Here is a 19,190-nt window from a genome sequence, read left to right on the forward strand (position 1 = left end):
CTTCCAGAAAATAGTGTTGGGGTTGTCACAGAGGTCATCAAGCCTACATGCAGCAAGCAACATTGACTTCATTGCATAAATATTTGACGCTGAAAAAAAAAAAAAAACCTCCTGAAACCTTGAACAGCTAGAGCATCGGAAGAGATTTTTCTTATGTTGTTGCAATGCAACAGGTGGATGTAGCCTAACAATTTCAGATCGCATATGGTAGGTGCTTTAAGGTGATTTTCACACATGCGATCATAAATGAACGTCACTGCTCAAGAATAATGGTCTTCTTGTCCTCGCAAGGGATGACTTATCCGAGGCTCCATGCAAAACACTGCCCAGTTCAGGCATTTAATGGCTTCCGCAATCGGTTCACCCAATAGCCCAAAAAATAGCCTAATAACTAGCTATTAATATTTCCCGTCAACCACGAAAACAAGTAGCCCAATTTGGCTACTCGCAGCCCAAACCGGCAGCCCTGAAGCCACGTTCACCCATGCGTGACAGCGGGCCGTCTTTATCTTCAGAGAGGGGGCACCGCACCTCCGTGTCTGTTCCCGGCGTAAACCGATCGCTGGCGCAGTGCGCGGTATTTTGGGAGTTTTCAAGGCGGTGTGGGAGGAGATTGCACCTATGCCATGGGCGCTGCAGCGGTTCTCACAACCGAGTTCAAAGTTCAGTGACTCGCAACCGTTGCGCGTGTTTCAGGGCTGTTGTCAGCAGTTCCTCACGCCAGACATCGCGGCTGCCCAGTGCCAACTCTGTTGCGAACACGACTTTCGATGCAACACTAAGTGCCTGTAGTGGTCTCAGAAAGTTTCCCCTAATCACGGTTGTGGCCGCGCAAACATTTTTTTTTTCACTCACTTAGCATCGCTTGCGCGGTTATGCCACAGACGTCAGAGTGTTTTATTGTCGCACACGATTTTAATGCGGCAGCGTTAAATGGGCCACTGAGCAGACTTCACCGTTGGTGTCTGTATACAATATGGCTCCTAAAATCGGCGACACTGCGAAGTAAAGTAGTTGAGTTGGAAAGAAAATGAAGAAAATGAGGAACTGGATGGGAATGCAACTTCAGAATGAGAGTCGAGGAAGCATTCCCGACACCACTAAGGTTCCATGGCTCTAGCTGCCTAGAGGGGGACTTAGTGAATGCGTCGAGGCCTTCGACTTCGGAAACATCAACCACAGGTATACAGGCAGTTGGACGTTGAGGCACGACGTTGAGATGACCACACTTAAAGTCTGAATGAAGGCCTAGAGAAACATAGAGGTAGAGGTGGTGGTGGTGGTGGTACCAGTGATAAGGCTCATACCCACTCAGGGGGTTTGGCCTGCAGGGAATGGGCGCCTTACAGAAAGAAATTATGTAGTTTTTGTAGGGAAGGAAACATATTTAAATATTAGAATGGATTAGCAGTCGATGACTAGAGAAATAAAAGTAAAAAGATTATAGAAAAAATAAAACAGGTAAAAAAGAACACCATTGAATGAAAATAAGAAAGTAAGAATAACGAAGAGAGAATGCGGTTCAGACGAAGCAGAGAGCTAGGCGCGCATAGGGCTTGACAGGGGATCCAGCAGGACCAGATTATATCTAACACGGCAGACGGCCTGATTCCAGGATGAATGAGTGTAAGGCACGGCAAAGATCACCGTGACAGAATCCCAATTCTTTCGCCCCGAATGACAAAATCTGTGTAGCAGACAGTGGGAGGTTTAGCCGGTTGCATGTGCTTTCTAAGTACCTTCGCCTTATAGAGAAGAACCGTTGAGAGAAGAAGAAATTGTCGATAGTTTCTGGTTCATTGCAGAATGCGCATAGCGGCGACGGGGCCGGATTAGAGCGGTGCAAGTAATAATTTAAATTTGGCACGCGACAGTAAAGCTAGTAAATGTGACATCCCAAGCTCGCGACTGGTTTATGCTGCACTTCCATGAGTACCGGAGGTGCTCGAGCTCCGAGTCTTTGTAGGTAGAATCAGGCATACTTCGAAGTAAGCACAGCCTACCAAGCGAGTCGAAGTTCTGAGGGTAATGGGCGGCAGAACCTCCACTACTGGACCGCCCAATGCCATTCCCGCCAGAGCATCCGCCGATTCATTAAGCCAGATACCTGCACGTCCAGGTACCCAAACCAAACGATGTTCACCGAGGGAGGAAGACGATAAAGAAGCAAGGGCCTGACGTATGGGGGATGACGTTGAGGAAGTAATTGCAGAACAAACAGAAATTAAGTCCGTGTGAAATATTGCCTGTCTTTTCGAGGAACCAAGCTTACGAGGGTCAAGACTATTGCGACAAATTCTGCATGGAAAGATGTAGTAAAGTTAGGCAACCGGAGGGAAAATGCCCAATCTTCTCCTTGCGGACAGAGGCATCGGCTGCAATAATGGCGTGGAAAAGGAAACCGTTCAGTTGATCTTGTAGGAGGCCTGTCAAAAGGTTCAGAGGGAGTAATTTAGCGTTAGAGGGAAAAATTTCATCAGAAGAAATATCTAAGGGCGAGACTCTGTTAAGCACGAAAGCCGACAAGAGGGCCACATTTAATGGGTCAAGCAGAGATTGTACGAAGACCGCCTGCGGTTGTTTGAACCGCGGCCATGGACTACCGAAGAACAACGAAGGCTGCTTGCGGCCTGGATATGGGCGATTCCATGACTCGTAAAAATGCATCTACGGTGAGGACATGTATGTGGTATACTAATTGAGACATTTGGGCATTCATGTATAAAATTTCAATTGGTACATAACGAGGAAGACCCCAGACATAACCGTAGAGCTTGTCTTTCGAGCATTATCAACGGGCGAAGTTTGTAGTGGGGGCTTCCGGAGAACAGCACACATTCAAATTCTAGAATTGGCCGGACGTACATTTTTTAAATCATTAGTAGTGTGTTACGACGCATTCCCAGTCTCTTGTGACTTAGCCCTCTCAAGAATGACTCGGCCCGAGACCCTTTAGTAGTAATACAATCCATGTGTGGACGCCAATTGAGAGTATATTCGTATAAAATTCCCAGATATTTTAAGAAGTTGACCTCAGGAATGACCTGTTGCCGGTAACTAAGAGAGATGAAGACTGGGCCGCTCACTGGGAATGAAAGTGGAGTACATTTACTCACATTTAGGTTCAAGCGGAAGCCATCCAGCCAAGCCTCTAAGGCGCTTAAATAGGACTGCATACTCCGATACAACATGTGAATATCTCTGGCAGAAGTGAAAAAAGCAATATCATCCGCGTAAATGTACACCTGAATGTCTGGATTTACCTGAATCGAACTCATTAAAATATTAAACAACAAGGGGGGCAGAGCAGAGCCCTGGGGAACACCTCGAGTTTGGCTGTATATAGGAGAGGACAGGCCTTGCTGTGACCAAAAGAATTTTCTATCCGACAAAAAGTGCCAATCCACGAAAAAATGTAGTCTGGAAAAGAATAAAGCTGGATTGCGTCAAAAGGAATTTGGTATTCAACGCCACCGTAAGCTTTGGCAATATCCAGGGTAACCAACACGCCAACTTCTTTACGTTGGCGTGTCAGCTGAATACGACTCTCCAAATCAATGTGGGCCGACTACACTGACCAGCCTGAATCCTAGGCCTGAATCCTATCTGTTCAGGGTACAAGGCGTTCTCGCGTTCTAATACGTTTTCAGTTCGATGTACCAAAATTCTTACTACTAGTCTAACAAAATTCGATGTAAGGGATATGGGTCTGACATTGTCTAACGCGTATTTCAGACCTTGTTTTTTAAGGAGGGGAACGATCTTTGCCAGCCGCCACTCAGGTGGAACCCATGAATGATGTAGGGAGTGGTTAATCACTGGCAGCAGTGAGTCGGGGGACTCGTTGAATAAGAGTTTTAGCACGTGGGCTGTAATACCATCAGGTCCAGGAGCCCGACCAGGGACACGGAGCAGTCCCTCCTCGATCTCATACAGAATCACTTCCTCAAAGTTGTCTTAACAGAGTCCCATTCAGCAGTCGGGACGACGACGACGACGGCGCCTATGATGATAATGGAGATGGTGATTAGGAGGAGGCGAAGGAGGAGAATGACGATAACAATGATGAAAAGCCTGATAGCATGCCCACTTAGCTGGGTCAGCCAGTGACGATACAGCTGTGGTCAGAAACTCACGTCCCTTTCATCAATTACCATTTGCTGCGACGTCAACATACCGAATTCTTGTGTATAGTTGCTACATACCCGCCGCGGTCATGTATGTGGACCGGGGGTCGCACACGTGTCCGTGTTGGCCATTTAACCATTTCACCAACTCCCATTTGGCTCGGATGTTAACATACCCGTCCACAATTCCAAATACCCACTCAAAGGGATGGCCACGCTATATGGACTTTTGTGACTTCGGGAGTTGAGTTTCAGATTTTCATTTTTTGTTTTAAGTTATTCGCGTGAAGGCGCTGGATTAGCTACATATTGGTGGGTTTATTAGTTCATTTTCATTTTTTCCTTTTATAATTTTGGCTTTTTTCTTTTTGCTACGGCCAATAATTGGGTGTCAATACCTAAATTGAGCGACTTTTTGTCTCGTCTCCTTACATTTATCGTCTTGCGTGTTTTTTCCTGTTTTTTTTTCTCACAATAATCTACATATTTACGCTATTATAACGATTGAATGTCTCAGCTCTGCCAACTGCGCATTTCTGTTCAGATACAAAGCAATGCACTGTTCGAGGCAAAGAATGTAACGCATGAAAAATTCCTCAAATCCCCGTATCACAAATCAGCTGTGTGGCGTCGCGTGAAAAGCGAGGACGATGACGACTCGAGGTGGGCTCGCGCTTATAGCCCGGGGCCATTTTTTCTTCGCGTGAAGCAGCTCAGCGCAGCCCGTAACGCACGAATCACGTCGCGGGGCGTCTGTTCCTTGAAAAGCTCTGAGGTGGCAGGCTGAGTCACGCCTCGTCTGCGTTCCCTACGAGGGGCCCCACTGTGTACGATATACTCCGCCTCGCGCACATCGCCCTGCCTCTAGCCCCGGCAACAGCCATGGAAGGCGTTGTTACGTTTGCCGACACCGAACACGGCCCGAACTCGCGGTGAGTCACTGCGCCGCAACCGCCAGAGAATCGTCGTGCCAATATCTCCCGTAATTTACGGTGTCTTTCATGTGCAGCCAGCGATTTCGGATAAACCGGTGCACGAAGAAGGATTGGCCATTTCTGGATCGCAATGTGCGCGGGATACAGTACATGGCGAGCTGCTATATGTTTGCTGTTAGCACCAAAGTGCATCACGCGTGAGGTAAAGGGAACCGAGGCTTTCCTCTCCTCCCTCCTAAATTTCTTACCTCGGAAGGGGGAGGGGCCCACAACTGCATCTGCCTTCATGAAATAACTACTTCCGATATACAGTAATCCCTCGTTATAACGAAGTCAGCGGGACGGCGAAAAAATTCGTTATAAGCGGTATTTAGATATAGGCGACCCCTCGAGAAAAGCTAAACTAGGTGAGCTTTCATTGCGCCACAACTGCGGAGAATAAAAGCACAATGTATTCAGTGAAGCAAAACTTTATTCAGGTGAAAAAAGGCAGTTAGCTTTGGCTGTTTCATGTTCGTGCCGAGCGCGAGCAACCCCTCCTCAGATTGGACAAAGCAGTGACTGGCATCCGAACGCCTCGCAGACTGCTGAGCGAATGAGGAGGAGAAGGTAATGGCGACTTTTTTAAGGGTGGGAGGGGGGGAGGGGTGATGGATACGGAGCGCTACGAGAGTTTCACGCTTGAAAGCGCCGCAAATACCGTGGCTCGAGTCTGAGGTTGTGTTTGTTGAGCTCAAAAAACGATTAACCGCTCATTGTGGGTACACAACGCAATCATGAAAACTGACCGGTTTTTCACTAGGAGATTTGCATGATCACTGGGCAGTTTTTTCCTATAGGTGTGCAGCCGTGAAGTTTGCAAAACGAGAGTTTTTCCTCGCCCCGCTGTCGAAGACGCTGCTAATTCTGCACTTCGAGTGTCAGTGTTCGCGCACCGTCGCGTCCACGCCGTTGATCGATGTCTAGGAACGAAATTCAATCACCCTACCAGGCTTTTGGGCCATTTGTTTGAAGTCGGATGGCGCTAATCGAGCGTGAGCGGCTCGAGAAAATCGTCCGGGAAACACCACCTGACTCGCCGCTGGGTCGCCGCAGCTCAGCGACGCCTCCGCTCGCCGCTTCGTTCTAAGCGGGACCAGCTCTTCGTGCGCTTCGAGTAATGCGGCCTAAAATGCATGGTGTTTTTTTTTTCTTTTTTTTTGTACTTTTCTTACTCCTTTCATGTTGTCCATCGCAGCCATTCGCAGCGCAAAACTGAAAGGAACACGCAGCGGCGTTCAATTGGCCATTGATGCTTTCGTATTCCCAACTTCTGAGTGCTTAGGTGTCCTCGGATCTTTCTTTTTCCTTGCTTTCTTGTACGAGAGGAAGAAAGGAAACCTTTTTTTCCCTTCCCTAGCCGTTGGAGATACGTGTCATCTCCAGAGAAACGGGTGCTCCCGGGAATCTTTTTCTCACTCCAGACCGCTGCGTGTACTTGCTTGTGTGCTTGCTTGCTTGTGTTCCACTTTATTGGTCCCAGCTGAGGCTATGCTGCATTAATCCTGGAAGCTCCGATGCAACACGCGGCCCCGCCTTGCAACAAACGGGTATTCACAGAGAGCGGAATGCAAGAATAATGAGCCATTCCACTCTGTGAAGGTGGATGTCCAGCGCAGCCTTTTAGTGCACGGCACAGAGGTGACGAAGCTTAGGAGGAAGATACGAGCAAATTTTATTTCTCTTTCACGTTGACGGCTGTCATTTCTGCGACACAGGTGCATATTTTGTGCACGCCAGTGGTGGTTGTCGCCTGCCGCCCCCAATTGCATTCTCGTTTTCGTCATCATCGTAACTCATCGTTAGCGCGCCGCTTCCCATTACTATCAGAGAGAAGAAAAAAAAAAATCAAGTCTGGGAACTTGTCGAGTTAAACCAAGTGCGGAGCCAACAAACAAACAAACAAATGCACACACGAACGCCTCGCGGTCGGTACGCCTCGGGCTTCAAAAAATGCGCACACACGAATGCCCCATAAATCGCGTTTTGAACGGCGTGCGACTTTAATGCACACACGGCGGGACGTTCCTTTCCTAATGCCTCGCTCTATAGAACATCTCACACTTCAAAGACAAGTGGAACCTCGGAAGTTTACATTCTCGGACACCTACAATGCACGGAACCCTAGCCATATAAGCTTCGCTTAAAATAGAAAATTTACGCAGATTATCTCCCTCCTTTCCGCTGAGTGCATACGGTGTACGGGTGCTTCTACACATCGCGGTCGGTCTGGGCTAAACACGAATGGCCGACCTCCGCCGTTCGTGTCCAGTAGATATACAGGGGTGAGTGAGCCATGGCCTCCGAGATCGGCTGCCGGCGGCCGATCTCGGAGGCCACGAGTGAGCCCTCGCGGAGCTCGAAAAATGCAGGGGCGGCAAGGTAGCTAGAAATGTACCAAGCGTTTTCAAAACTACACGGTCAGCATTTTTATGCGACATATTATATTGACGCCGTGAACATTGTGGGGGAATTAATGCATAACGAAATCACAGGCTTCCTTTTACAGATCCGTGGAATGCGATTCCGTACAGTGACAACGTCTAGGCATTACTTCGCGTTCGTGACTACAAAATGCCAGTTTCAAAAAAAAGAAAAAAGAACAGTGCCCGATATCTAGAGGACCCTTATAGGCCTCCATTTGTGTGCATGGATTCTCCCACTTTCGGTGACGGTGCTATGACTCGCCAGAGATACTCTCGTACCAAAACTCCCAGGGAGTTTTAAGTGCGAATGCACTTTATAAGCGACCCCAAACCTTCCACCGCCGGCGGCGGCGGCGGCGGCGTCCGCAGTCCTCCTCTCCCTAGCAACGGCGTGGAGCGGAGAGGAGCGTCGGTAGCAACGGCGCGGTGACGTCACTTCACCACGTGACCGCGCTCGCTCCGCCTCCTCGCCGTGGCTGCGCGGGTGCGCGCCGCTCCCCGCACCGCTCCTCGCGCCGTGACGTCATGGTATGACGTCACAGCGCGCCTCCTCTCCCCAGCAGCTGCCGCGCGCCTCTCTCTCCACCGTGACGTCACACTCTCTCCTCTCCCCCTCGCTCGGCTGCAGCTGCCGTGCGCCGCTGTCCCTCTCTCCTTGCGCTCGCCTCCTCTCTCAGCCACCTGGCTCGGCGCGCTCGGCGCGGCGTACCCCCCTATATATGCAGCGATAAACTGCCAGACCTCCGTGGGTCGGCTCGCGCGCGCTCACGGGCGAATGCCAACGGATTTTAACTTTACTCCCCCTCATAGCATCACCCCATGCATTCGCACTTAACCATGTTCACCCTCGGGGAAATGCTTGGGAGTTTTTTTAGGGGAGTTGGAGGGGAGATCCTCGGGCGGCTTGTTTGTGCATGCCTGCACAAAGAAGTTACCCGAGGATCTCTCCGCCACTTCCCGCCACAGAAAGCCCCTCTATCTGGAAGGCATGGGCTGTTGGACCACATTAATAGTCCACATTAGAAACACACCGGGACTGGGTGCGACTCTCTTAGCATTACCAAGACGCCAAACAGTTCTTTGAACGCAGGATCCACAATAGATTCTCTCTCTCTCGAATAACAGATAGTCAACGCCACCTAGAGCAGGCTTTGCTACATTACCAGCGGCGCGAGTACGAAGAAACAAGAAGCGCTTGTTAGCGAACTGGAAACCCCGTGTGACATCCGCTCAGTCGAAGGGAAAAAGAACGCAGAAACTCCCAAGTAAAAGTTGTCGGACAACTGCGTCAGCCGCTCCGCTACACCGCGAGCCTCTCTAAAGTCGGCTTCACTGTCACGCACGGATGATTTGCTAGGAAGTCATTTCTTAGGGGCAATATAAGCACTCTGCTATCAGAGTAGGAAGGCACAGGGCCTCTCATCGAATGCCCCCAAAAGACCCCGTGCTGCAGCAACGAGCCCCTCTCGAGTCGGCTTCGCAAACGTTGCTGGGAAGAAAGTTGAAACTGCCCCATATTATAAGGAGTCTGATATCAACGTATGACGGCCTTAGCTCCGTTTCATCCCCAGCTTTCTCGCTCAAAATTCCGACCTCACAGGAACCCAGCAAAAACGCTTCACGAAATGTATATTTGGCATAAAGCAAGAAGTAAACGAGGAGATGAAATTTTCAAAATAACTTTCCGGGATTCTGAATACTTTTTTGTGTAATTCGCTGTGAAATGTTACTCCCCATGCTCTTGTATGGGATAGTTTCCATGGCTTTGGAGCGTAGTCACACGACGTGCTACACTTGAAACTGTGCACAAAGCAAGTTTTCACCCCCAATATTAGCCGCGCGAAAATATTTTACATTTCGATAAATAACTACAGAGTAATCACTGTTAAAAGGACTGCCATGAGCGGGAAAGCTGCACATGATAAAATATCCTACGAAGTTGTATACACCGAACCACCCTTAAAGTAGGCCTTACTATTGTACTCAAATGCATTGCTAGGAAGGCATCTGTAGGTGTCAGTATAGGCGATCTTATTTGAAAATGAGGGCGCTATGGCCTTTTATTAATAGCATTTTCTTAAGCGGAGAAAGCATGACACATCAAGCTTTGCGGACGGACAGACAGGCTTTATCGTTAAACGGGGGAATAATAGAGAGTTTTAGCATAGCGTGCTCCGTCCGCTAACGCTACGGCGGCGGGTAGCGGGGCGCGACTGGGGAGAGCAAATTCGTCACGGTGGGGTGGATTAGTTCCGCGCGGCCTGCCTTCGCCATGCCCGCTCTTTCCCTCCGCTGAGGGGCAACCTCCTCGCACTCCCCGCGCGCGCATGCGCATTTCGCTCCCGCTACCCGCTAACCTTTGCGTAGCGTACGGGAGCCGCTATGCTAAAACTCTCTATTGTACGTCGAGCGGGATCTGAGTCATCCGCCTCCGTAAGAGGCGGCGTGGTTTCGCTCCTCGCGAACCACACGTACCAGGCAGGTACATTCCGAACAAACAATCGCAGCGGGCACCCATAGAAAGTTAGGACATTCCTACGCCGCGTGCCTTGAAAGGTTCGTAACGAGGAATGTCCGTTAGGCAGCTGTCGTCTCCAAGTATTGGCCGGAGTCGTATATCTCTGGACAATGAAGCGACGCCTTCCTTTATATAGATGGTGTGAACGGCGCCAGTGAATTACGGCGCCTGTTCTGCAGGCAAACGACAGCTGCGCTGCTTCTATAGGCCTGAAAAGGCATTCCGCGACTTGCGCAGAAGACGAATGCATCCTGATGGAGGGCGCCCAACAGAAAACCGTCTGCGCGCCCAACTCGAAGAACGACACGCGTTCGGAGAAACGCCACGGTTCTTTCAGGATGGATCTCTGGTAGACCCATCACTGCCGCCGCCCGAGCAGCGCAGCGCGAACCTTCAATTTCGCTCGCGCAATTTCCCACATTATACCTTTTCGTCGCCGCCGGTTTCCCGGCGATGAACGGGCGAACCGGCTGCACGTGTGCTTCGTATCCGCGTGTTAAACGTAAATTGGCATTGTTAAATGTGCCACGCCCATCGCGTGATACGGTCTCGCCACGTGAACACGTAATATATGGCACGAGTTGGCGCCGGCCCGCACGGACATTCCGTTACTGGGATTCCGCGTTGCGGAAAAGCTTTATACATATATACTCCTCGTGCTGCCAACTCTCGGTGGTTGTTCTTACTTCGTGACTTTCGTGGGAAGACGCTTCGCTATCCAAAGTCGCTGTCAGCGCTTGAAGCATGGCGCCCAGCTCGAGTTTTCTACTGCCTTCTTCGATTGCTATTTATCACATTTCCAGAGCGCGCAAGGATGCGACATGGTGTGTGCGCGTCCGCGTGAGAGCACGTGATGTGGCGGAGCGTAATTTTTAATAGCATAGAATTACTGGCAAGAAAAGTGCTTAAGCGTGGCAATATGGCTGACTGACAGCACTCACGTGTGTTTTATTCCGTCTGTTTGCTCGCCACGAATTGGTGCAGTCAGCTGATTCCAGAGCAGTGAATTTACTGCGCCGCTCTTGGTTACAGGAGGACATACCTTATACTTTGCCTTGTGCCGCAGTTTGCGTTTTTGGGAATGGTTCAGGCATTTAATCAAGGCGGAGACGAACCACACCCATCGTTTTGTGTGGCTTTAGTGTGTTTCATTCGCTGTTTCATTTCGCCAGTAGTTATTTCCAAGCATTCTTCACTCCTGCAGCGTAAGTGGGCAAACTTCCGGCGCAGAGGCCTGGACTGTCGTCTTACTTGTGGCGGGAGCCTGCGTGGGGTGCGCCAAGTTGCCTCCTCCAGCGCGCACCTGGTGCTCTTCTTTTTCGCGACACCCTTGATCCGACTCGTCGGTGACGCGCTGTTGCTGTTCCCGTTGCGCGTGCTGCAGGACCCAGCAGTTCATCATGGTCAGCTCCATGTACTGCCAGCTGCTCGTCGTCATCTGCGTCGTGTTCTTCACGTCCGAGGTCGTGACCAACAGGGTGCCACTCTACTACTTCGAGGTAAGTGACCTGCTGCGCTTCAACCCGGCGCTATACGGACATGCACGTGGTTGTAACAAAATACGGTGGCATTTGACAGATGCGACGACAAGGGCAGGCGCAAGTGGGAACCAGTCCACCGTTTCCACACGCACCGCGGCATGCGACTAAGTACGCAAAGACGGGCTTCTTCGCTTCCTTAATAGGAGGCTGTTGACCCGCCACAGCCTTGCTCGAACCGCGAGCTGTTTCTCGTCGCGATAAGTGCTGAAGAGTTCATGACGTGACATAGACGAGCTTCACCACGTAGATTGCGTGTATTGCGGCGAAGCAACGGCGCCCCTGTTTAATTTAATAATTCTTGTGTGCTGCAACCGCAGACACCTGCTGGTCACAGGGGTCTATATAGCTGATGCACTTCCTATCAACCAGGATCGTTGGGACACCACACGGTACCAACCAACGCCCTCAATTTAGACTGTATACAATTACGGAAGCAACAAACAGACTGAACTTTCAACTGGGCGAAAGCATTTGGCCGGAAGGACCTCGAATGTTTCAAGGTTAGCTCTGGCACTACGTGCAGACCCCGCCCGTATACGTCGCCGAGGAGCTTCGATCGACGATGCCCGCTCACTGAGGATTTCGCTGTGCTGCGCACGCAGGGCTTCTACATGTACCTGTACAGCGTGAGCCTGCTGTTCCTGCTGTACGTGTACATCTACCTGCTGCGGCGCTCCACGGGCGGCGGCGGCGGCGGCGGCGGCGGCGGCTCGTACAAATGCCCCAAGAAGCTCACCATCCTGGAGAACCTGCGCAGCCGCAGCGTGGGCGACAAGGGGGGCCCGCAGTCGCCGCCCAAGGGGCTCGACGCGGCCGCCCACGGGAGCGTGCCGCCCAGGCTCAAGAAGCAGCGCATCTCGGAGAACGACCGCAGTCACGGAAGCCTCTTCCTCCGGATCGGCGCCATCGGTACGCGCACCATGGCCGCTGCCGCACTTCTGGACACGATAGAACTCTGTCTACGGGAGCACCTCGGATTCCTCTGCTTATGTACTTGGAAGGCGAGGGCCTAGCGATCATCAGAGATTTCTTTGCTACTACATCGTGTCCGCGTCTCTTCGTCTGTGGCGCAAACACTCCCGCAGGCAGAGTGGCCTCCCCACGGTCCAAGCTCTTCTTCGCGTGCACCAGTTCTACCCTCGTGCAGCCATGTGCACCTGTCCCGGTGCACGCACCAGGCAATGTGCATGCCGGGTTAGGACCGGGTCCGATCCCAGCTTATTTTCTCTCTGCAGGTACCATTCGTGTTGGCGCCGACAACGGCCACTTTTCGCGTTTGATGAGGCACCCAAGGCTTTTGCCTTAAAATGAACTCCATCGTAATATTTATTCAGCTACGTCATATGTCAAGTTAAATTTGCAGTTGCTGCTGCTTGTCATTGCGATTAGGGAGCGATGGATAGCACGATTGCCGAACACGGTTTGTTGACAGCTGTGATGCATGGCTGTATTGTAACAAAACAATATCGCATACCTTTTGCCTCCGGTTTCGACATAGCCGACATAGCGGTTTTGGCAGCACTGAGTGATTGATAGCCCAATTACCGACGTCGGGGTTTCGAGGCCTCAAACGCTGAAGGATCTGCGGGTGTTAAAGCATAGACCCCTTCCGCAGAAAACGCTGATCAGTTCTGCCGGTGTCATCGTCCATTGTAGGAACGTTGCCGAAGGAGGAAAGCGGCTCTGATCACAAGGAGGTGATTGTAGCTCTGCGAATTTCGTATTCACCGAACGCATACTGGCATCGAAGCAGCCATGAAAAATAGTTATCTTTTTCTATAATTTTCTTAGCTGAGACCGCTAGCTTAATTCTACTTAACCCTGGACGCTGCCATCCATGCCTAATTCATGTTATTGCCTGCATATCGCCGTTCTTGTTTCGGATTACACCTTTATAAGGAGAAACTCGCACCAGTTCGTCATTATAGCAGAACTCACTTTAATAATAGCCTTGTGGCCAAGCACAAAAAATGAGCGTGGTGAGATGATGAAACTGCACAGAATACACGGGCATACATTGGCGTAGCCACTGTCATTTTGGGAGTGGCTCTTCAATACCTCGGGGGAGTGAGGTCATCCTTTCGACGCGAAAGTTTATGCGCATACGCAGTGGCCTATAAGCATTCCGAGGGGGGGGGGGGGGATGCACGGTTGTTCACCCCTTTTCCTTTCTACGTTGCAGTGCTCGTACTGGCTCTTATTTGTACACTTTCGTTCCCCGTTCGCAGCTTTCGGTCTGGGGACGATGGTGTACAACGGCTTGGAGTTCGGCTCGTTCTTCGAGATTCCGCCCACCTCGCCCTGTTACAGCGTGCTTCTGGGTATCAACCCGGTCCTGCAGATGGTCTTCACATTTGCTCAAATGTATTTCATCTTCATGAACGCGAGGGTGAGCGTGTGAACCCCCTTTCACGCTCCGACGAGCACGATGAACCTCCCCCGCTATCCCAACTATAGAGCAATTAAGAGTATGCTAAGAAGGTCATTTTCAGCAGACGCGAGCGAGCGGCCAGATAATGTCGCAGTGAAAACAATGCGGATACGAAGCTTCGCAGCTGCGACGGCGAACGATGAATAGCGGCTCCTGATGGACGAGATCATAGCGTTCACGTCCACTCCGTGGCCACGCCACGTTCCGGCTGCCCGGAGGAATGTCGATCGCGGAGTCCGCGCGGTTTTTCTCCCGCCGCTAGATGCCGCCAGCTTAATGTGCGCCAAGTTTGTGTGACGTTATCTAGCCGCGCCGGAAAGTGAAGCTTCCCCTCCTACCTTGATTGTAACTCCGTTCCCCCGACTAACGCGCCGTCGCGTGCCCTTTCAGCTGAACATCCACAAGTTCAAGGTGGTCGCGAGGTTCGGCCTCATGCACGTCGTGGCCACGAACATCTGCGTCTGGATACGCACGCTCGGCAAGGAGACGCTGCAGGAAATCAACGAGCACCACCTGAGGAACGGGCGAGGCAGCACACTCGAAGAGCTCATCCTGCCTTTCAGGGGTAAGTGCCAACTCACGAAAAGAGAGTACGGCCACTAATGAAAAAAAAAAAAGAGTGGCCGTGGCCAAGCGTCGACTGAACTTGTTTTTGCAGCGAAGTTGCTTTCGGGTAGATTCAACCGCTTACCTTGTCCGTCGTCGTCCGCCATCAACAAATCTCCGTCAACAAAAAACAATTATTCGTGAAAGCACCACTTCGCACCGGAGATTTCGGGGACAGTGTTCGGTCTGTACTAATGCAAAACGAGTGCCGATGTCACGAGACAACTAGTGCGCGCTTTCAGGAGTGCAACGAAATGTCATTCAAATATATGTTTTACGCGCCGTAGGGGAGCTACCGATTCATTTAAAGGAGTACCGACACCAAATTTTTGTGTTACGTTTTTTCGCGGCTATAGGTGCCTACGAGCCCACTAATCATAAAATGTCACACTAGATTGTCGAACGCAGCAGAAATAATTACTTACACCTCCGTTTATACGTATCAGTTTCGGTTTCGGTGAAGCGAACACTGAGGCAACCGCAATGAAAGGAAGGCGCATTTAACGCCACTGTTCTCTTCGCACCACACCCGATGCCGGTCTGGGCCCGAGAGGCCGTAGTCACACGTGACGTCAGTTCCAAAAACTGTGACATGATGCACAAGGCGGAAAAGCACGCGGCAGCAGCACCGCGGCCACCTCGATACGTCACGGGAGCCCTGACGTCGACCGTTTGGGTTGAAGCGCAGGTGACGTCATGAGCTAGTTCGATGGCGCGGATGAGCTTTCTCGTGCGCGCAAGGATTAAAATTGATTTGAAATATATTCCCCTGAACGGTTATGGTTTAGACTGCCGAGAGGGATATCTCCAGATACAAAGGAAGCTTTTTTACGTAGTTACCTGAGATTCGTAAGCTCATGTCAGTACTCCTTTAAGCCCCTTGGTATTGTCACGAAGTCAAAGACGACGCAGTTGTCTTCAAGGGAAACAAGTTTATTGGAGCGAACTTGTGCTCCCCTAACAACTCAAAGAATACACAGGCGGCGAAGCAGCAGTCAACAAAGTGACGTGCTCAAGCGAGCGTCGGCGATTCGAATGCCGCGGCGTCTGCTCTGCAGGATATCTATCGGCGCGAGTGTTTCTGGAACGGTCGATTTACATCCAGAACATTGTAGATCAAAGAACATTATTATGGGCTAGTGCCGTTAGGGCGAAACAGTCTGCTTATCTGAATGAGATAAACCGTGCGGCATAAAAATAAAGAATAGAAGACGCGCTTCGCTTGGGACACAGATAACAGATCCGGGCGTGGCCGGGCAGTAAAAACAAACCCATACATGGTTCGCGGCATTACCCCCTCTCTAAGAGTGCATCGACCCGATGCTAAAATAAGCCAGTCCGAACAAACAACAAAAAAAGTCCGTTATCTTGCATAGTAAGGTTTCAAGCGAACCACGTGGACGATCGACTTCGGGCCGCGTGCGTCGTCGTGATGTTCCGGAATCACCATCGGGGATCACCTCGTAGGTAAGTTGGCCGACACGTCGTAGAATCTGGTAGGGTCCGAAGTACCGTCGCAGAAGCTTCTCACTGAGTCTGCGTCGTCGGATGGGAGTTCAAACCCAAACGCGATCCCCTGAGTGGTACTCGGCGTCTCGGCGTCGGAGGTTGTAGCGCCCGGCATCCGCCAGTTGGCGGTCCGTAGTACCAACTCGAGCGAGCTGGCGGGCCTCTTCTGCACGCTGAAGGTATCCTTGGACGTCCAGGTTGAGGTCGTCGTCTTCTACATGCGGAAGCATGGCGTCAAGCATCGTAGTCGGCCGTCTTCCGTAGACAAGCTCTAACGGCGTCATCTGCGTAGTTTCCTGTATAGCCGTGTTGTACGCAAACGTGACATACGGGAGAACCTCGTTTCAAGTCTTATGTTCAACGTCGACGTACATTGACAGCACATCCGCGATTGTCTTGTTCAGACGATCTGTTAGTCCGTTCGTTTGGGAGTGGTACACCGTCGTTCTTTGGTGATCCGTGTTGCTGTAGCGTAATATTCCTTGCATCATCTCCGCAGTAAAGGCCGTTCCGCGGTCTGTGATTAGGACTTCCGGGGCTCCATGTCGCAGCACAATTTGGCTTATGAAGAACTTTGCGACTTCTTCTGCAGTCCCCCTCGGAAGATCGGTGGTCTCTGCGTAGCGCGTCATGTAGTCTGTCGGTATACGTCAATCCACTTGTTCTCGGATCGAGATGTAGGGAATGGGCCCAGAAGGTCCATTTAAATCTGTTGGAATGGCCTCGATGGGACGGCGATCGGCTGCAGAAGTCCGGCGGGTCTCGTCGGTGGCGTTTTTCGTCGCTGGCAGTCACGGCAGCTCCGGATGTAGTGGTGTCACAAACCCCTCCCCCGGATAATTGCGTCCGCTTGCAAATACCAAAGAAGGGCGCGAGACAACAGTTATTTATATTTTAGCAGGGTGGCCGGCCCGTGAGTTTTCACGTGTGCCGAGATTGCTGGGGTGTATGAAACCACAACGGAGATGCTCGGCTGCGTTTTGAACTATATAGGTTTACTGTACAAACAAAAAGACTACAGGGCAACACCCGACACAAAGAGAGAGAGAAAAAAAAACCTTCACACTGCCACCGGCCTCGTGCGCGCAGGCACTAATCGGCCGTACACTAAGGGCACGCGCGCGCTAACTCAGATCTGTACGCGACACACTCTAGAGGCAAACACTTGTTTTAACCTCGACAACGCAACTACAACAAAAGTACTAACAAGTACGCAACACGCAAAGCACTCTAGAGGCAAAAGAGGCAAACACTTGTTTAAACCTCGACAACGCAACTACAAAAAAAATACTAACAATTACGCAACATGCAAAACCCTCTAGGGGACAAACACCGTTAGTTACAAGTGACGCTAGAAAAAAAAAAACTGAAGGCGGATATCTTAAACCGATACAACAAACAGTTACGAAGGAAGGAGCGCGGGAAGATAAAGTCTCTACGAGGCAAGGAGAACCCGCCGGTTCAACGGTGGATAGTCACGACGAGGTGGAGACGGCCTCGCCGGGCAGCAGCTCACGTGTTTCGGGGGTCCGGGGTGCAGAAGCTGGTCGGCCATGGGACTCGCGGCGACGGGCGAACTCGAGCGCTGAGCCGAGGCGTGGGCCGATCCGTTGCGAGAAGGCGCGTCACCCCCGGACTCTTCCCCGCGTAGCACGTTCTCGAATCTCCGGCCGACCGCCGGCCGTCCCGTAGACCCACTCCGAAGTATTCCCATCGTTCCTCTTTTCCCCCTCCTGGGGCCCTCGCCCCTTCGTTACGATCGCAAGCGCGCGTCCAAGCCAGCGACCGTGACGTCACCCTCCGACAACAGCGCTGGAATGCGGCAGCTCGCATTGTCCTCGTAGCAGGCAGGGAGAAACAAAGGAGGTGAGCACAAAGCCGAAGGGGGGACCCCGAATTCCTCTGCGAGGCGCAAAATGGCCGACTCCGTCCGGGAGGCCGTCATGTCGGCCGTCCGAAAATAAAAAAAAAATGGAGGGTCTGGCCTGCAGTTTGTGACAAGTGGGTGACGTCGGATGTAAGGCGGGGCCAGTAGTACTTCGCCTTGATTTTTCCAATTGTGCGGGCTGTGCCGAGATGTCCGGAAGACGGGTCGTCGTGGCACGCTTCCAAATTTTCTCACGAAGGTGTGCGGGGATGACAAGAAGATAATTCGTTCTCGTTCCGGGGATGAAATTCTTCTTCACGAGAACGGAGTTTTTCAGGCTGAATGCTGGTAGGTCGCGTTTTAAGGTCCTAGGCACGACGACGTTGCATCCTTCGAGGTAGTCGATTATGACGCGTAAGTCGGGGTCGGCACGCTGCTGGGCGGCTAGGTCGCTCTCCGTCACGACTGCGAAGAAAGCGCTGTCTTCATAAAAGTCTTGTGGTGGTGGGTCGACGGGAGCGCGGGACAGGCAGTCGGCGTCGGAGTGTTTCCTGCCGGATTTATAGACGATTGTAACGTGGAACTCTTGCAGGCGCAAGCTCCACCGCCCAAGACGGCCAGAGGGGTCCTTCGAATTGGCGAGCCAGCACAGCGCACGGTGGTCTAGCTGTAACAACCTTGAATGGTCTACCATACACGTATGGGCGAAATTTTGAAATCGCCCATATAATAGCGAGGCACTCTTTTTCAGACGCTGAGTAGTTTTTCTCCTCCTTCGACAGACCACGGCTGGCAAAGGCGATAACTTTTTCGCAACCGCTTTGTTTTTGGACGAGGACGGCCCCCAAGCCTATATCACTGGCGTTCGTGCGCATTTTCGTTTCGGCGTCTTCGTCGAAATGAGCGAGCACGGGCGGGCTTTGCAGGCGTTTTTTGTAGCTCGCAGAATGCTTGTTCTTGCTCGTTTTCCCAGCTAAAAGGGGTACTATATTTCGTCAAGCGTGTGAGCGGCTCTGCAATGCGGCGAAGTTTGCGACGAAGGGCCTGTATGCGCACAGTCCGAGAAATCTTCGCACGCCCTTGTCTTTCGGCCTTGGGAAGTTCGCAATGGCTGACGTTTTTGCTGGGTCAGGTAGGACTCGCGCGGCGTTGACGTGGCCCAAAAACTTGAGCTCCTCGTACGCGAAACGG

At 51.5% G+C, this 19,190-nt stretch overlaps 1 protein-coding gene across 5 annotated transcripts in view; it reads left to right on the forward strand.

The window, feature by feature from the left end:
- The window catches only part of Otopla (proton channel otopetrin-like a), a 58,300-nt gene that overhangs the window by 28,887 nt on the left and 10,223 nt on the right, over positions 1-19,190 (forward strand). For 2 of the 5 annotated variants that reach the window (XM_077702210.1, XM_077702211.1), the window contains 4 exons: positions 11,430-11,544; positions 12,189-12,495; positions 13,815-13,975; positions 14,408-14,582. In XM_077702210.1, the coding sequence (XP_077558336.1) occupies positions 11,430-11,544; positions 12,189-12,495; positions 13,815-13,975; positions 14,408-14,582 (758 nt within the window). Of the gene's footprint in view, positions 1-10,679; positions 10,870-10,964; positions 10,987-11,059; positions 11,251-11,429; positions 11,545-12,188; positions 12,496-13,814; positions 13,976-14,407; positions 14,583-19,190 lie in introns of those variants that run through there. The other 3 variants (XM_077702212.1, XM_077702214.1, XM_077702213.1) reach the window with 3 other exon arrangements.

The sequence above is a fragment of the Haemaphysalis longicornis genome, unplaced genomic scaffold (assembly GCF_048455015.1).
Source record: "Haemaphysalis longicornis isolate Haplotype H1 unplaced genomic scaffold, Haemaphysalis longicornis Haplotype H1 scaffold_3, whole genome shotgun sequence".
Lineage (NCBI taxonomy): Eukaryota > Metazoa > Arthropoda > Arachnida > Ixodida > Ixodidae > Haemaphysalis > Haemaphysalis longicornis.